Source organism: Sander vitreus, chromosome 9, assembly GCF_031162955.1.
Source record: "Sander vitreus isolate 19-12246 chromosome 9, sanVit1, whole genome shotgun sequence".
Classification (NCBI taxonomy): domain Eukaryota; kingdom Metazoa; phylum Chordata; class Actinopteri; order Perciformes; family Percidae; genus Sander; species Sander vitreus.
In genome coordinates, this window is record NC_135863.1 from 4,843,033 (window position 1) to 4,860,532 (window position 17,500).

At 40.1% G+C, this 17,500-nt stretch overlaps 1 protein-coding gene across 3 annotated transcripts in view; it reads left to right on the plus strand.

Moving 5' to 3' along the window:
* fnbp1l (formin binding protein 1-like) overlaps positions 1-17,500 on the plus strand; it is a 53,571-nt gene that overhangs the window by 33,045 nt on the left and 3,026 nt on the right. For 2 of the 3 annotated variants that reach the window (XM_078258403.1, XM_078258402.1), the window contains exons 3-15: positions 1,212-1,262; positions 2,360-2,507; positions 3,953-4,015; positions 5,029-5,133; positions 6,345-6,473; positions 7,957-8,103; positions 8,303-8,524; positions 10,279-10,449; positions 13,582-13,691; positions 13,831-13,963; positions 14,630-14,724; positions 15,545-15,720; positions 16,830-16,867. In XM_078258403.1, the coding sequence (XP_078114529.1) occupies positions 1,212-1,262; positions 2,360-2,507; positions 3,953-4,015; positions 5,029-5,133; positions 6,345-6,473; positions 7,957-8,103; positions 8,303-8,524; positions 10,279-10,449; positions 13,582-13,691; positions 13,831-13,963; positions 14,630-14,724; positions 15,545-15,720; positions 16,830-16,867 (1,588 nt within the window). The remainder of the gene's footprint in view (positions 1-1,211; positions 1,263-2,359; positions 2,508-3,952; positions 4,016-5,028; positions 5,134-6,344; positions 6,474-7,956; positions 8,104-8,302; positions 8,525-10,278; positions 10,450-13,581; positions 13,692-13,830; positions 13,964-14,629; positions 14,725-15,544; positions 15,721-16,829; positions 16,868-17,500) is intronic. The other variant, XM_078258404.1, reaches the window with a different exon arrangement.

The following is a 17,500-nucleotide window of genomic DNA, read 5'->3' on the forward strand; positions in this document are numbered from 1 at the left end:
CTGTTCTATTATTTGCCTTTACCCACTTAGTCATTATATCCACATTACTGATGATTATTTATCAAAAATCTCATTGTGTAAATATTTTGTGAAAGCACCAATGGTCAACACTACAATATTGTTGTGGTATCGATATCCAGGTATTTGGTCAAAAATATCGTGATATTTGATTTTCTCCATATCGCCCAGCCCTATGTATCGATGTCGATATAATATCGATATATTGCCCAGCCTTACTAACATACACAGCAAGGCTTTCACACAGCTATGAGAGATGCACTCTCACACACTTTGTGTCTTCTACAAACAACATTAACGTTTTTGATCCACAGATGTCTAGATGCTGAGTCTAATATTTATATTTTACTGCATAATTAAGTATGTTTCAGTTGGTAAAACAAAACAAATTTCAGAATAGCTCTGCATTAAAATAAGTTCTTTTGGTCACTTTGTCAGATCAGGCGATCATACAGTCAGAGATTCTCGACATGGCAGACTACACATTGGACACTGACATGCTAGCCTAGTCAGGACATTGTGAAGCATCCCCAATACAGCTTCAGTTACACAACACAGGGGCACTCATTTTCTTCCAGACGCCTGCACGTCTGTCAGGTCCGGCCATTATCGGGCTGATATCCTGTAGTCTGATCTCGGCATAAGTGTTGGGAAGGTTTGGACATGATTTAGGCAGCCTGTCTTTATATCCAGCATGCACATAATCCTAATTTTAAATACAGATTTACCAATATCAGCACTTAGTAGTTAATGTTCAAATAAAGGTTAGGTTGACTGGGGATATATTTTTTTTGTTTTGTTTTTTATCAAGTGTTGCAACGCTCGTTGAGACAATTCAACAACCACAGACCCAGTTATCCTCATCAAAAACCAGTAGTGTCCCAGTGGATGATTTCAAAGGGGGGGAAATCCCTTCAGAATACATCTCACACACACACACACACACACACACACACACACACACACACACTCTCATACATTACTCTGCTCTCTAGTTAAATCATTAAATCGCTGCTGTTCTGGAGTCTGTATTGTCAGAGCCTGAGGGAACAGACAGGGTGAGGCTTTGATGTCCTCTTTAATAAAAAACTGTGTGTGTGTGTGTGTCTTGTTGGTTTACTTGTCTCTCTACCAGGCTTAAAATATCACAGTATTTTTAACCTCTGCTTCTCTTCTCTCTCTCCTTCTATCAGGAACTTGGTGAAGAAATACTGTCCAAAACGTGCTAAAGATGAGGAGCCGAGGTGAGTAAACTTTCTGCTTTTATTTACTTCTTGGGCGCCTGCACAATTTAAGAGCGGAAAAGGCCTGCTAGACAGTATCATTTTTGATCTTTCTGCTGCTGGAAATAATGTTTGACTGTTCATTTGTAGAGTTTGATGTGGTTCCATTCCTTTTTCTTCACTCTTTATTTTACATTAGTATATGTAATGGATGTGGACAGGGTATGAAAGGAGACAACTTCAACTGACTGTTTTCCAGAATGTATTAGCTCCTGCAGAAGACACTATTACATGAATTGGCTTCTTGTCTATTGTTTCCTTCTATCTGCACCTCTGCTCCTCAGCAATACAAAACGGTATTGTCATAGTGATCTCATTTTCTACGATACATACATAAAACTGACATTACAGTATAGTATCTTACTCAACTCTTACTGTGCACATTAATAGCCAAGAGCATTTCAAAAGTTATATAACCTCTAACAAAGAGATGCACATACCTGCTGAAGACAATATTACCTGAATTGGCTTCTGGTCTGTTGTTTCCTTCTGTTTGTACCTTTGCTCCTAAACATTAAATGAATTTACACAATCAAAATGGACTGTAGAGCCGCCGTTATTTACATTACACAGTACGGCGTGAAAATGGCATGAAAAGAAAGAGTTAAACAAAGCACCTTTTAAAATTTATAATTTAATAATTTTTTTATATATATCCAAGGGGAAATTACAATTGTTTCACTCTGTTGTTAGAACACACTACACACAGGCCTGAAGTACACATATATTTAACCGTAAAAACGGCACAAAACGGCTAGTTAATATTATCGTATTAACATTGAGACAATAAGTATTGAAGGATCACAACACATTATTCAAAGAAAACAATAAAATAGCGCAGCAGCATCTTCCACACAAGCAATACAAGGCTACGGCAACTTAGGAGGTACAATAGCAATATGATCAACAAAATAAACTCAATAAGATAAAATGCACAAATACTACCACATTAGCTGACTAAACAAAATCAAAATAAAACGCATCTGGGAACGGACCAGAAAAAGGAAGCATGCTGTGTGTCGTGATAATTCCACGTTTAATGTGCGTCTGTTGCGCAGGTTCACATCGTGTCTGTCCTTCAACTCCGTACTGAATGAGCTCAACGACTACGCCGGCCAGAGGGAGGTGGTGGCGGAGGAGATGGCTCACAAGGTGTACGGAGAGCTGATGAGGTACAGCCAGGACCTCAAAGCTGAGAGGAAGCACGTGAGTACACAAACGAGTTCATACTTCGCTGCCCCCCCCTTGCATATTATTGAATAAAAGTGACGCATGAGGTTTCTTTTCAGTGGTTTGCATTGCATCTATTGATAATTAAGACCACGTTTCTCAGAAAGGCAGTTGCTTCTCGTCATGAAACGGATGTTGCCGTTTGCCCTTTGTATCCTGTGCGTTGCCTCATATGCATTTATTTTCTGTTTGGCTTCACTCAAGAGGAATATGTTGGATGTGATGTTAACCATCTGTCTTTTACTTCTTCCACCATCTGCTGATGCCATAAGCTCTGAACATGTGAGATCCAAGTGCTTTGGAAGAACAGCGACCCCTTCTTGTTTTGTGCTGTAAAGCATTAAATATCCCTTCAAATTTCACTCCGTGACACATTAGTAGCCTTGTTATGTTTATCATATTGATGTCTTAAATCTATAATGGCATTGATTTTTTTTGTTTAGTTTTGTTGCCCGGCAGTGATGAGTGGCGTGTGGATTCATAATTTGACTGGAGAGTTGCTAATGTTGGCTTTAAGTCTTGCAGTGGACTTTTTAGGAAGGCACTGAGCCTTGCTTGATGAAGCATAAAGAAACACACATTCCATGTAATAGTTGTATAATAAATGTCATCTGAACTGTGTCAATGTCCTGTATCTCTCTGTAGGACCAGAGTTAGGATTTTACCCATGATAGGATACCTCCTCCATACAATGATATATTCTTTTGTTTGGTTTTTGTCCACCACATGACAGTCCAGACAGTTTTTGTTAACCATCTTTGCTCCCAAGTGCAATCTTTTGGGTTTCATTTAAAAGTATGTGAATGTCTTATGTATGTGAATGTGACGCATCCTTGCCTCCAGACAAATCACACACTGGGGCAACATTATGCCGCTGTTGTTTGGTTCAGTGTAAAGAAGCAACGCCGGCGTAATGGCAGGTCTTCTCTACAGCAGTATTACGGAATCTCTGTGTAAATGAGCCTACCGTTTCAACCACAGCACACATTTAAAAAATATATATAATTTTTTGAGTATGTAAAAGAAGCCCCAAATCAAGGTCTACACGCCAGCTTTTCCTGGAGCTTTTAACCATATCACATGGTCTTTATGAGCATATGGAGGGAAATCTTCGTATGTAATAAGGAACTAGTTTTCAGTCAGTCTGAATTTGTTATTTTACTGCTTTAGTCACTGGACTCTTGTAAATTTGTGTCTGTGGCCTCAGCACTTTTCCTTTCCAGTGGATTGTTATTGTGGACGTAACTGTGCAACAGATCATTTAAGTCCAGTCATTTTGTGTATGTGCATATGAATGTGTTCTTATATATACTATTAATGTGTATTTTCCTGTGTTTCTGGGTAAATGTGTTGCTGTGTGTGTGTGTGTGTGTGTGTGTGTGTGTGCGCGTGCATGTGTGTGTGTGTGTGTGTGTGTGTAGCATCTACAGGAGGGCAGGAAGGCCCAGCAGCATTTGGACCATTGCTGGAAACAGATGGACAACGTAAGTGAGGAGAGAGGGAGAAGGAGGAGGGATGGAGATTTTTTTTTTCCTCAAGTGTTTAGTGTAAATATTCTCTGTTAGGGACAGCCAGCTGTACTCGTCTTATGCTTGTTTGCACAAGGAATGCAAGAAATGCAGACAAAGGTAACTGTTGGACAAATGGGGATCCACTTTTCCACTCTAGTCCCACACATGCCATTATGAAGTGAAGAGACAAACATGGCGTTTGTGGTACTTGTATGTTTTTATATAAACATTAGTGTTATAGGCTCCTTTTGGAGCTGTCCAAATTAATCAAAAGTATAATATGAGAATGTTTGTGTCTACAGCAGGGACCTTTTACTTGTTCCTGGCAAAATTCCCAGTCTGTGGGGACCAAGGACAGTGGCCAGTAGAGAGGCCTCAGTGTAGACAAGCCCCTCACATCAATACAAAGCAAAGGCCCATGTGCCACATTTGGCTCTCGACAACCTTCTTTTTGGCTTCTAAAAGGCTCCAGAGAGAGAGATTCCATTTGTTCACTGAGGTCATTTAATTGCATTTGCAGAGTTATTTTATAACAAACTGGTTCATTACAAGTCTTACAATTAACCACCACAATTCCATAAGAACTAAATAGCTAATTGCTGCTTGTTAAATGTATACATAATGCATGCCTAGTGACATTTTTAGGCCTGTAGCCCATTAGTTGAGGTACTTTACTCCGCCACATGTGAGGGAGAGCGTTTCATTGTGTGGTCTGCATGACTTTAATAGTGACTACTTGGTGACTGGACTGTAATGTCTCAGCTATTCACTGTGTTCCCTTCACTACTAATGTGACCCAGATGGGCTGGCAGGAAGTAAACTATCTCTCTCTGCCTGATTCATCTCCCTCTCTCCCTTTCTTGGCTTTAAACAAAAAAACAAACAGGAAATGGAGATGGTGCATTATAATGAAGAGGTTAAACAGTATATTCTTTGTGTTTATTGGAATATTCAACATTGTGCCTCCTTTCTTTTTCTTTTTTCAGAGCAAAAGGAAGTTTGAGAGAGAGTGTAGAGAAGCAGAGAAATCCCAGATTACCTACGACCGGTTAGACAATGACATCAACGCCACCAAATCAGAGGTGGAGAAGGTAGGAAGCTCCCGCCTGCAGCAACAACTGCCATTAATGTACTGTATGCGTTTCATCTGTGAGCCAGCCTATCCTTTCTTTCCCATCAGTGAAAATAGCAGCGCGTTTACTTTCAGTCTATAATGGGCACATGACTGAAGACAGTAAATTATTGGATGAGCCGTAGCAAAATCTTTAACATAGTAGGGAAAACGCATAGTTCTTTCACATCCAACAATTCAATAACAGAATAACTTCATCTCACTACCATCATACCTAGTATTTAGTTTTTCTTAAAGTTAGTAGTGTATAATTGATGCCTGTGAAATTATACTGTAGCTCCCTTTTTCCTCCACACTTAGTGTATAATTAGACTAGGTGGATTAAGTTAAAGCTTGAAGGAAAATAAACCTTTCCAAATAGAGTTTAAAGCACAGGCTAGTCAGCCTCGTTTTTAGATGAGGTACTGTCTGAAAACAGAACTATGGAAATAAGAGGAGCGAGGGCTGGGCGATGGGGCCAAAATCTTCTATTTGATAAAGGCTGTTTCATAATCCGATAACGATGCATTTCAGGATATAGCATGTTTTCTGGTAATTCAATAAATAAATGGTCTATATGAAATAACAACATGGTAAATTTGTCTATTTTGTGTACTCCTGTGTGACAAATGAAATGTACTGAGTATTTTCATATCTCATTAAGAACTTTAGTGCAAAATGAACATAACGTGCAAGGATCAGAACGTAAAGTGTTGCTTTTTAGACATTGAGATAGAAACGATAAACAAACACACATATATATATATATGATTGACATTTTTATATTATTTTTACTATATATATCGTCATATCGCCCAGCCCTAAGAGGAGATGTATTAGAAATGCTCATATTAAAGTATATATTTCGGTTTCTAAAACTTTATTTTTGTTAACCATGCTCAGGGCGGTAGAAATCCATAGCATGGCGTGTATGTGGTGTTTGTGCTGTTGAACCAAACCTATAGACATCTATTAAAACATGACTTTCCATCCTTTAAAGGAGGAAATGTAAATGTTTTTGTAGCGTTGGGTTTCAGCAGTAGCTTCGTTGCTGATGTGTTGCGGCCGTCAGATTGGATTTAAGTGCCACTATGTGTGCACATTTCTCGCGTGGTCGTGTTGGACAGACGAGGCGGTTGTTGAGGCGTCAGCTAATGTGGTTCTGATGTTTGTGTTGATGTCATCGCTCAGGCCAAAGCCCAGTTCTACCTGCGCAATCACATGGCTGATGAGAGTAAGAACGAGTACGCCGCTCAGCTGCAGAACTTCAACGCAGAGCAGTGGAAACATTTCAACAACGCCATACCACACATCTTCAAGGTAAAGCAAACATGTCGTACTGCTGCTTCACATCCATCTTGTGACGTGAGTTTATTGTCTTGTAGGGATTTGAATTAACCAAAATGTGATCAAGTCTTTCTGACTTTTAATTGAATCGCAATTCTAATAGCTAATTTTGGTGGGAAAAGGGGTATGAAGAGCACCGGCAGCACAAAAACTTTCATTTCACTTTTATTTATGGTTTCACCTATTTTTGAATTATTATTATTTTTTTTTTAAAGGGGCTGTACTCGACATTCAGAACATTAATATAGCAGTAGTCTCGCTTTGCCAGACCTTCCTCCACAGCGCTGCGGAGGATGGTCTGTCTAGTCCACACAGCATTCCCGGATGGGAGAAAAACATGCTCTGGTTTATTGGCATTTCTTTAAACCAATCACAATTTGTCTTGGGTGGTGCTAAGCCCCTGGACACAATGTTTTGATAACTGGTCCGGCCGCATGTGGCCGTGAAAAAACGTATAGGGGAACGGTCTCTTAGATCCAGCGGTGGAAGAAGTATTCAGATCCTGTGCTTAAGTAAAAGTACTAATACCACACTGTAAAAATACTCTGTTACAATTAAAGTCCTGTATTGAAAATGTTACTTAAAGGAACACGCCGACTTATTGGGACTTTAACTTATTCACCGTAACCCCCAGAGTTAGATAAGTCCATACATACCCTTCTCATCTCTGTGCGTGTTGTAACTGTCCGACGGTTCCACCGGTAGCTTAGCCTAGCACGGATCCTGAAGGTAATTGGTTCCAACTAGCCTACTGCTCCCAATAAGTGACAACATAACAGCAACATGTTCCTATTTACATGTTGTGATTTGTATAGTCACAGCGTGTACAAATAACAAGGTCACATGAGACACAGCCATCTTCTAACCGTATACATACTGGGAACTATATTCTCAGAATGCTCGGGGCTTCTCAGGTGCTGCAAAGCATATCACTCCGCCCAAGTAGCAGAAGTAGCACTGCTTTGCCTTTCTGAGAAAATAGTTCCCAGTTTGTATACGGTGAAATGTAGCAGAGTAGAAGTAGAAAGTTGCATGAAAAGAAAAGACTTACTTCAAATTTGTACTTAAGTACAGTACTTGAGTAAATGTACTTAGTTGCATTCCCCCACTGGTGATAGCCACGTGGAGGCAGTTCCCAGCCAGCTTCTTTTTTTTTCTAAAGTATTTTGAGTACAGCCCCTTTTTAATGTTTGGAATCACATCTTCACTCACACACTTTATCACTAAAGCTGTCATGTTTAGAGAAAGTGTTGTGCTCTGCGTAAGTGCCCCATTAAATGTTTACCTTGGCAGCTTGTCTCAGGTAAACCGTTAATAATATACTGACTGGGTATCAGTGCTGCTCAGGGAAAGGATCTGCTCACTCGTGACAGGTTGTTTACCGCTAAGAGGCTTGTAGAAGTGTCAGTGTGAGTGCTTTGGTAATAGTGTTTATTCCATTTTCTGCGTGCTACAGAATCTGCAGGACATGGACGAACGTCGGACGGTGAAGCTTGGAGAGACGTACCGGAGCTTTGCTGAGGCAGAGCGGAGAGTCATTCCCATCATCTCCAAATGCCTAGAAGGAATGGTTTCTGCTGCCAAAGCTGTCGATATGCGAAAGGTATGTTGCAGGCCGGAGGACGGGTCTAAGAAATGGGAAAGAAAACGGTTAGAAAGAAAACCCTCCTGAAGAAATAGGATTTTACTTAACATACTGTAGGAGAGAGAGTGAAGAACCTATATTTATTTGCTTGGTATCTCCTCCTGCCTCTCTTTTTGTCTCCCACCGCTCATCTGTTTCTATCCTCCCTTCTTCCCAGGACTCAATCATCGTCGTGGAATCGTTTAAGTCGGGCTTCGAACCTCCAGGCGACTTCCCCTTCGAGGACTTCAGTCAGAATCTGAGCAGAGCGGGTTCAGACGGGACCATCAGCAACACGCCCAAAGGAGACAGAGAAGGGGCCCCGGGGCCACGACCTGATCCGAAACACCCTATGAGCAGAACCAAGAACAAGCTGTGGCTGTTTGGGAAGAAACCAAAGGTATGAGGAGAGAGGGGTGCTTGTTTTGTTTGTGTTGTTGCGTTTTTATTAGGCAGAAAATATCTCAAAGTAAAAACCGTCCTTCTCCTAAAACCATAAAAAAGAATAATTAGGAATAATTGGAGTGGTTTTCAGTGTGAATCAACCTCTTTTTAGAAGATTTATCAAATTGAGCATCATCCCTTCTAGTGACTAGTGACGTGATTTGCCATATTCCACTTTGTCTGTTTTTTTAAATACAAATACCTCTTCTAGAAAGCTATGAACAAACATTCATAGACTGCTTTTAATTCATCTTTAATGTATGTATACATTGTTTCATTAGTGCAGATCTTATGTGTCAGTATACATCATATATTCTTCAAAGTATGGACAATAATGCATTACGACGGAATGGAAATGCTCATGAAGGCCCTTTTTATAATACACGTCAGATGTTGAAGTCATAGAAAGTGCCTTCTGAATTGACTGATTTATTTATTTTTCATAAAGAACAATGACTGAGTGTTTATCATTTTTGCCGGTGGTCAATTGCACAGACTCCTAGTTAAAGCTACAGTTATGATTCCCCACCCTGCAGCTGAACATCAGCTTTATTAGTCACGTCCTGAACACTCACATCGCTGTATTCTCAGCTTGTCTCGAGTTGTAGGTTTTTGTCACCGTTTGCAGTGTTTGTATCAACAAAAATCTTTTCTCCGATACACTCCTTGGACTTTGCCCCTATCCATAAAGACCAGGTTGGTTAATCGTTAACTCTGCTGTTGGCGTCATCAGCTGCCTCGCAGTATCAGGATACTAGGGTGTGTCTTTGTGTACACGGTTCAGTTTAATTGTTTAACACTTTCACAAGCGTGTCTCATACATGTTGGAATTTTAAAACCCCTGAAAAAGTGGCTTCAAATCTTAAGTATTTCTCTATAACTTGAAATATTCATGACTAAAAAAGTAACAATTAAAAACCATCAAGAATTTATTTGTATCGATGGAAACATTGCTAAATCCTGATTGGTATGTGGAAGTACTGACTCCCTGTTGGTTCCCTTCACACATGAATGGCATCAAATACTTTACTGATACAGCTCTTTGAAACCGGTTAATTGCCAAGTAGAAAATGTATATATTATAATAATATTTAATAAAAATTCATAATACAAAATATATTTTAAAAAAATATATAAAATGTCTGTTTTTAAAATGAAAAGAGCTGTACAGAGAGGATGGAATGTGCAAAATATGGACCAATCCAGTTGGACTGAATGGATCTAAGTCTGATCACACGAGTCCTTTTGAGGTTTTTGTGTTATCAAGAAAAACGTCTCTTTTACAGCCATTTCTTTCTGAGTAATTGTGGATGCGGAAGTGTTTGTGTGTGATCCTGCAATACCGATTGTGGCCACTATGACAACATTACCATTACCTCACAGCTTCCTGTTTTAGACCATTTCATATGGAGGGGCCAGGCTGGGGCCACATGTGATTTTAGGGGAACCAAATCTTTTAAGCAAAGGTATTACCTTCATAGCAACGTCACTGGTCCTGTTCTTGGGTGGTTCAACAGCAACATTTGAAAAGCTTGAATGAGTCACTTTTGAATTCATCAAAGGACAAGTCACACACGAGTCATGCTTATGACTCTTCCATGACTTGGTAGGAATCGTGTGAATAATATCCATGTACACCTGAGCACTTTAATGATAAAGAACATGTCATCCTGACCTTTGGTTTTGTCCTGTCTCCCTGCTCCCCACCAGTACCCTTCCTCCTCTCCTCCTCCACCACCACTTTCCTCCTCCCGTCCCCGTTCCACCTTCCACATGTCTTCTTCATCCCGGTTCGGTACTGACATAGTGAGCCACTATTTGTCTGAGATAAAGACTACAGTACCCAGAATCCCCCAGAGTTTGAGGGGTCTGAGGAGAGGGGTGAGAAGTGTGTTTGATTGACAGGTTGGCTGATTTTCTTCTACAGGGTGTCTGCAGTTTCTGGACTATATGTACAAAATATTTAACTCAAGACCTTCAATGGCTTCATAATGTTTAAAATCTGAAACCCAGTTTGTAGGTGTTTTCTTAGGGAGCTGTTATTCTGCTCTCAAAGGTCTGATCTGATTTAAAATTTTCAAAATGTAACTTTAATTTGAACTCGATGAAACTAAGACACCCTGTCATGTTGTTTCTCTCACTCATTTGTTTTTTCTTGTGCTGTATTTGTTTTTCTTGCTTTGTTTCTCTCTCTCCCCTTCTCTTTCTTATTCCCTTCACTATTTCTTTTGTTTTTGTGTGATTCTTCCTCTCCTTTCATTTATGAGACAGAGTTTTGCTCCAATCACAAGATGGATGACCCTTGGTGATATATGGTGTGTGTGTGTGTGTGTGAGGGATTTGGAGAGCTTTTAGTACTCTGGTTGCAGTGTTGTGTGGTGAAAATGAGTTTCCAACATCAGAGGCCTGTACTACGAAGCAAGATTTGGCGTTAACGAGGTAACTTCAGGTTCAAGGAGATGCACTCAGAAAAGTTAAAACATTTAGAGACCGACAACCCCGTTAACATTCCCTGATGGGTATTGTTATGAAAGATATAGATTTTCAGCGGAGGGAATTACGTATAGGCTATTTGTCGGCTTCTTGACGTGTGTTGTCAATGCCACACATCGGTTTGAATTATGTTTTTATATTTTTTATTTTCTCTCACGATCGCTTACCACTGCCAGGGTTGCAACTGATAATATAATAGGCTAAAGCAACGGCAGTTTATGGAAAGCACAAGTATAATTATGGTCAGATCTTGTGCCTGACTGATGGGGAAGTGATATTGATGAGCGTTGTGATTTACGCATAACAGCGTCTGCTTTTTTTTGCCAGTTCTCCTTCCTGCGTTTTGCCTAAAACCGTGTCTGTGTTCTTCATATTTATGTAGAATTATAATTTCCTCTTCTTATGTAAAATATGCGATATGAAACCCTGGGTTGATTGAACTAGTTGTTAACCACCGTTGTGACACAGCTTATGCGGGACCGTGGTTGTTAGGTTAGGTGAAGCCGGTAACTGAAATAAATCCAGGGCATGTTGCTCTTGATTCGTAGTACAGGCCTCTGGTTTGTTGCTCTGATGTTGACCCGAGTTTGCAGTGTTCTGTGTACGTGTTTGTGTGTGTGTGCACTGCTAACAGTGTCAGTATGTGCTGAAGCGGAGCCTTCTGCTTTCAGACAGTTTAACACTTGTAAATAACACCCGGCCTCAGTGCCAGGCCAATACTTTCATTGGCTCTTGCTTCCATCAATTCTGTCAGGACCATCTGTGATTGGCTGCTTTTCAATCTAGTTAAAGTGGCCCTCAGAAGAACAAGCCTGACCACTCGTTTGACGGCTGACCCGTCAAACCCTCTGCTTACTTACTTGAGGCCTAATAATCATTAGAATTCATTTAACATTTGCAAAGCGGATTTATTTTGCATAATTTTAAATACCTGTTGCTGCCTTGTCTTTGTCATATATGATAGAGAACTACATTTCTCCTCATCAGACATCTTACTGAGCTTTGAGAAATGAGAAATTGTAACAGTAATATGTATTGTGTGACTCGCATAGCTCCTCACAAACAAAAAGGAGCCACTCGTAATCCTAACATAATTACTCTTTAGCTCTTGGTCAAAAGCTCCACAGGGTACTTTTATAATCAGCACATTTTAGAAATTGTCATTTAATAGGAATGTACCAGAATGCATTTTATTTCAGCCCAAATGTTTTATTAATTTGCCTGAAGTAATGTTTTTAGTATTAGTATTTAACCAGCAACAATCAATCAGTATTTTACTTTCATGAAAAGCCTTTTAGTTTTTGAAAGTTTTGTAATTTTACACCGAAGAGAAATAAATCATGAAATGCTGCCTCTCTTCACTAGAAAACATCCCTAGTTGCTGATAGAAGCAGGAAATAATTCAGCAGGGTAGTATGAATATTCAATAGTTCATATGCTGTACATTAAAGTGGTATTTAAACATGAACTTCTGGGAACACGTATCGGACTGACTGGTTTTCATGCCGACCAACTGCCATGTTGGTGGCTGCTTGACATACTGACAACTAACCCGCATGTGGTTTGTCTCTTTTTACTGTAACGGTTAATGCGTCAGTGGTCAGTCAAGATGGTAAGTGTGTGTGTGTGTGTGTGTGTGTGTGTGTGTGTGTGTGTATAGAGGTAGTAATAAGAAGACCCAGCAGTGTAGGTGCTTATGCATGTGTCCTCCCATAGTGTCCAGTATATAAACCCAGTAGTGATAGTGAAGTCTCCTCTCCTAGTATCTGATATCATATTCTTTTCACCTACAAAAGCTGCATTATACCCACTTAAATACAGTTAGAGTAAGAGTTTCCCAGGTTAAGTCCATTTTATTCTACTTTAATGTCAGCTACTGCACAGTATACCTGATAAGTACTGACACAGTCCCAAAAGGAGTGTTGGTAACTTTAGAAGCAAAATTATTATTATTAGAAAGCAACAAGGAGGAAAAAAAACAACAACATTTGAATACTTTAAAATTATGTTTGAATACCAACCTGGCAAACGGGTATCCAATTATATTAATTATTATTTAGCCCGCGGTTATTGATTGTAAATTGGATTGGATGTCTGTCTTTGAAGGTCACAAAATAACTTTCAACCTCAGCTTGTCTTGAGATGTTTGATGCATCAGCCAGTTTTACATTTTGACATTTCATTTTTGCAATTAAGCATCGATAACAAAGGTGATTATCTGCCTTTAACAATCTATTCCTTCATTCAGGTTAGGTTTGGGTGCAACAGCTTACATGCCGATTCAGGCTGCTTGTTTTTAAGTCTGGTTCTGTGGAAAGTGTGTTAACAAGTGGAGGCGGCTGGGCTCAACAAAAAGTGCAGTGGTACTATTATGGTTTTAGCAGATCTCTCCACACCTCATAGAAATGAGAGAAATTCTGACTGTTGATCCCGGGATTATTTCTCCTCATCACTGACTTCATTTTGAGTCGGTTTGTAGTTTTAGATATATGTGTGTATTTGTTTGTTTTTTACCACCAGGCCCCATCTCTGGAGGATTTCAGCCACTTACCCCCCGAACAGAGGCGGAAAAGGCTGCAGCTGAGGATCGACGAACTCAGCAAAGAGCTCCAGAAAGAGATGGATCAGAGGTAGGGCCTCACCCATAATGCATTGCCATCAACACGTATCCAGAGGAAACGAGGAAAATAAGCCAAACATGACCTAAGAACTGCTTATTATCATTAGTCCATCCCATCAACTCCAGGGCATGTTTGTTTTGTCTTTCAGAGATGCCCTGAACAAGATGAAGGATGTGTATGAGAAGAATCCACAGATGGGAGACCCCAGCAGCCTGCAGCCCAAAATATCAGAGACCATATGTAACATGGAGAAGCTGCGCTCAGAAATTCACAAAAACGAGGTACGAAAGTAAAAAGGTTTATATTTTTAATTTTTTAAAGATTTGGGCATGTTAGGCCTTTATTTTGATAGGACAGCTGAAGACATGAAAGGGGAGAGAGAGGGGGAATGACATGCAGCAAAGGGCCGCAGGTCGGAGTCGAACCCACGGCCGCTGCGTCGAGGAGTGAACCCCCACACATGGGCACACGCTCCCCCAAGGGCTCCCCAGGCGCCTAAAGGCTTAGATTTAAATGGAGTCAACAAAAAACGACTGGGGCGCCCTGGTAGCTCAGTTGGTAAAGTGCGCGTCCATATGAAGAGGTTTATTCCTCGACGCAGAGTCCCAGGGTTCGAATCCGACTTGCGGCAATTTCCTGCTTCCCCCCTCTCTCTCCCCCCTTTCATATGTATGCTGTCCTGATAATTAAAGGCAGAAATGCCAAAAAAAAATTCTTTAAAAAAAAGAAAAAAAACCTGACCGTAAAACCCAAGAAAGAGATGGAGGTTAAGAGAGGAAAAGACAGAAAAAAGTGTTCTCTTAAGTTTTAGATAGTGATTGATCGCCCCATCTCCTGGTCAACTACATAATGAGATGCTCTGTGTGGATGATAGTGGCATCGATCAGAATATACTACTACTAATAGAGGTTCTCTCTCTCTCTCTCTCTCTCTCTCTTTGTTGACAGACTTGGTTATCTGAAGTGGAGGGAAAGCAAAGCTCCAGAGGAGACAGAAGACACAGCGCTGACAACCACCATCACACTCCTCAAGGCAGAGAGAGGTAAACAAAAAGACAAAATATATGTTCAGCGCAAACGTTCACTTTACGTATTCATGATTGACATGTGAAGAGTCAGAATAATCTTTGTTTCCAAAATCATAAGTGAATCAGTTTAGTAAGGAGTCTTGACTGTGAAATGGTCATTCCACTGGCGTTAGAGTGCGCATCTTTATTTGAGTGTTTGTTTGTCACACTGTGACCAAAAACAATTAACCAATTCTTTACTTCAGTTTTTTTTAATTATTTCCTGGAAGTTTCTTATGAGTAACAAAGTCATCCGGTACTGATTATAGGGGAAATAGAGGCAACGTCCAATCGTGTAACATACAATTCAACAAATATAGTTTCCAATAAAAATGAATTATTAATGAATTGATTAATAACTTAGGTTTAAATTGAGCTTTTCCTCTACAATAAGGACCAGATTGCATCATTGTTTGCAGACAACTTCTTCGGACATTTTTAGGAAATTATTCAAAAATTACAGACCCATAACGATTATGCATTGCCTAAAAATTATGCACGTCATTCTTTCACCTTTTTAAAACTTGGAATTAGTTGGAATGTAGTTAAATCCGCATTCAAATGGACCTTACAGGTAAAAATATCCACAACAATATAAAGGTTCCAGCTTATTTATTTTTTTAAATCTAGTAATCTGGTGTTGCACTTGACTCAAGACCGACCTCTCAACCTGCTAAATGCAATTTTCTCCGTGGGAAAATGTACTGGGTTTCTGCTTTTGTATATAAGCAAAGGAGCAGCAATGTATTTTAACATGCAAACGCAAAGTTCATTCCTGCTGCCTGTTTCCCATCAGTCCTGAGGGCAGTTATACAGACGACACCAGTCAGGAGCATCACACACCTCACAAGCGGCCCAGTCCTCCACAGCCCGGACAACCCAACCCCGACCCGCACGAGTTTGATGACGAGTTTGACGACGACGACCCGCTGCCAGTCATTGGACACTGCAAAGCGCTCTACTGCTTCGATGGTACGGACAAACCGCATAAAGTGTTAAAAAAATCTCCTCAGTTATTGGGGTGTGTAGACCGAATTAGAACATTAAACAAACCATTGCTTTTTGGTTTTCTAAGCTAACTACTTGGCAATAAAAACCAATGTTAATGTAAGCACGACATTGCTACTTACTATGGCTACTATCTTCCACATGTTAGCAACTGACATTAAGACAGTGACGGTTACCTGTACAGACACTGTGGGTTATAGTTATCTAACAAGTCAACATGGTAGAAACTAGTTGGTTATCTTAGCTGCAACATGATCAGCCCCCAGATTGCCACATTAGAAGTTTAGGTAACACTTTACTTGACGGTCTCTGCATAAGAGTGACATGACACTGCCATGAACACATGACAGTGTCATGACACAGTCATGACACATGAACCCTAACCATAACCATAACTTGTCATGACAAAAACCGAATCAACACTTACTAAAAGAAGTGTTATGTCATAAACGTTTGACTTGTTTATAATGTTTGTGTGTCATGTCACTCTTATGTAGATACATTTAAGTAAAGTGTAACTGAAGTTTAAATATGCATTACATTTATGAAGAAACATTATTGACTAGTACTGATGAAAAAGGTTTAACAACACTTAGTCTATATCCTCAACGTTCCACTTCCGGGATTGCTCCGGTGCCGCTGGAAATTCCGCTGGATGCATGTATTTTCCGTTTCCTTCCGCTTTCTTTGTGTTGGAATTCTAAACTCCGGTGGATTTCTGAGGACTATGGTTAACTGCTCCTCAGATCTCTGCAGGGTAATCTGAGTTTTCTCTCGCACGACTATTTTACAGCGGATCCGTGCGGAGCTTAGCGCCGTCCATGACGATTGTGATTGGTTTAAAGAAATGCCAATAAACCAGAGCACGTTTTTCTCCCATCCCGCAATGTTATGTGGACTAGCCAGACCCTCCTCCGCTCCGCAGCGTGTGGATGGCCTGGCAAAGCGAGACTAAAGCAACACCTGATGTCCCTTAGCCCTGACCAGCAATTTTGATTATCCTGTACATACGTAGTTGAATAACGAACCTTGGTGTGTGTGTTTAATGTCACTGTGGTCTGTTTGACTCTCAGGTCAGAACGAGGGGACACTAGTGATGGTAGAAGACGAGGTAATGCTTGTTTCTTATTTATTACTTTTGTTAAATTGTGTGTTTTGTTACAGGTTATAAATGGTAAGGCTGTGTGCAGACCAAAACCAACAATCAATTGATCGACAAACACGTCTGTTTATCCAAAGCCCTATACAGCTTATTCCTCTGTCTGTTATGAACACACTCACACACTGTAGTTTATTTTGACCCAATCGCACACCGTCCTGCTGCTGTAAATACTCAGTAGAGCACAAAATGTGTATTAATCCGCAGCTGAAAATAGTCCCCAACAAATGTACTATTTCCTCCTGTTTAAGTAACGTGTGCCAATAAGTACCTTGCCAGCTGTTTTAGAAAATTAGGCTGATGACAGCAAAACTGTAGTATAGTCCCAGACTTATAGTATGCTTATTAAAGCCCCTGTGTGCACGGTTTTAAAAAATCTCACTTTGGCGACTCCGAGTGGTACCAAATAAAAACAAAAAAATACTCTATTGTAAAATTTGCTGACAGAAAAGCATTTCCCCTCAACAAATCCAACCTGGACACGGAGACAATAGCAACACATAGTCTACAAGAATGTCAATGGGGTTGCCTCAACTGTTCATCAAAACTAATGTTACAGATGATATTCTCATTCAAATTAAAAAC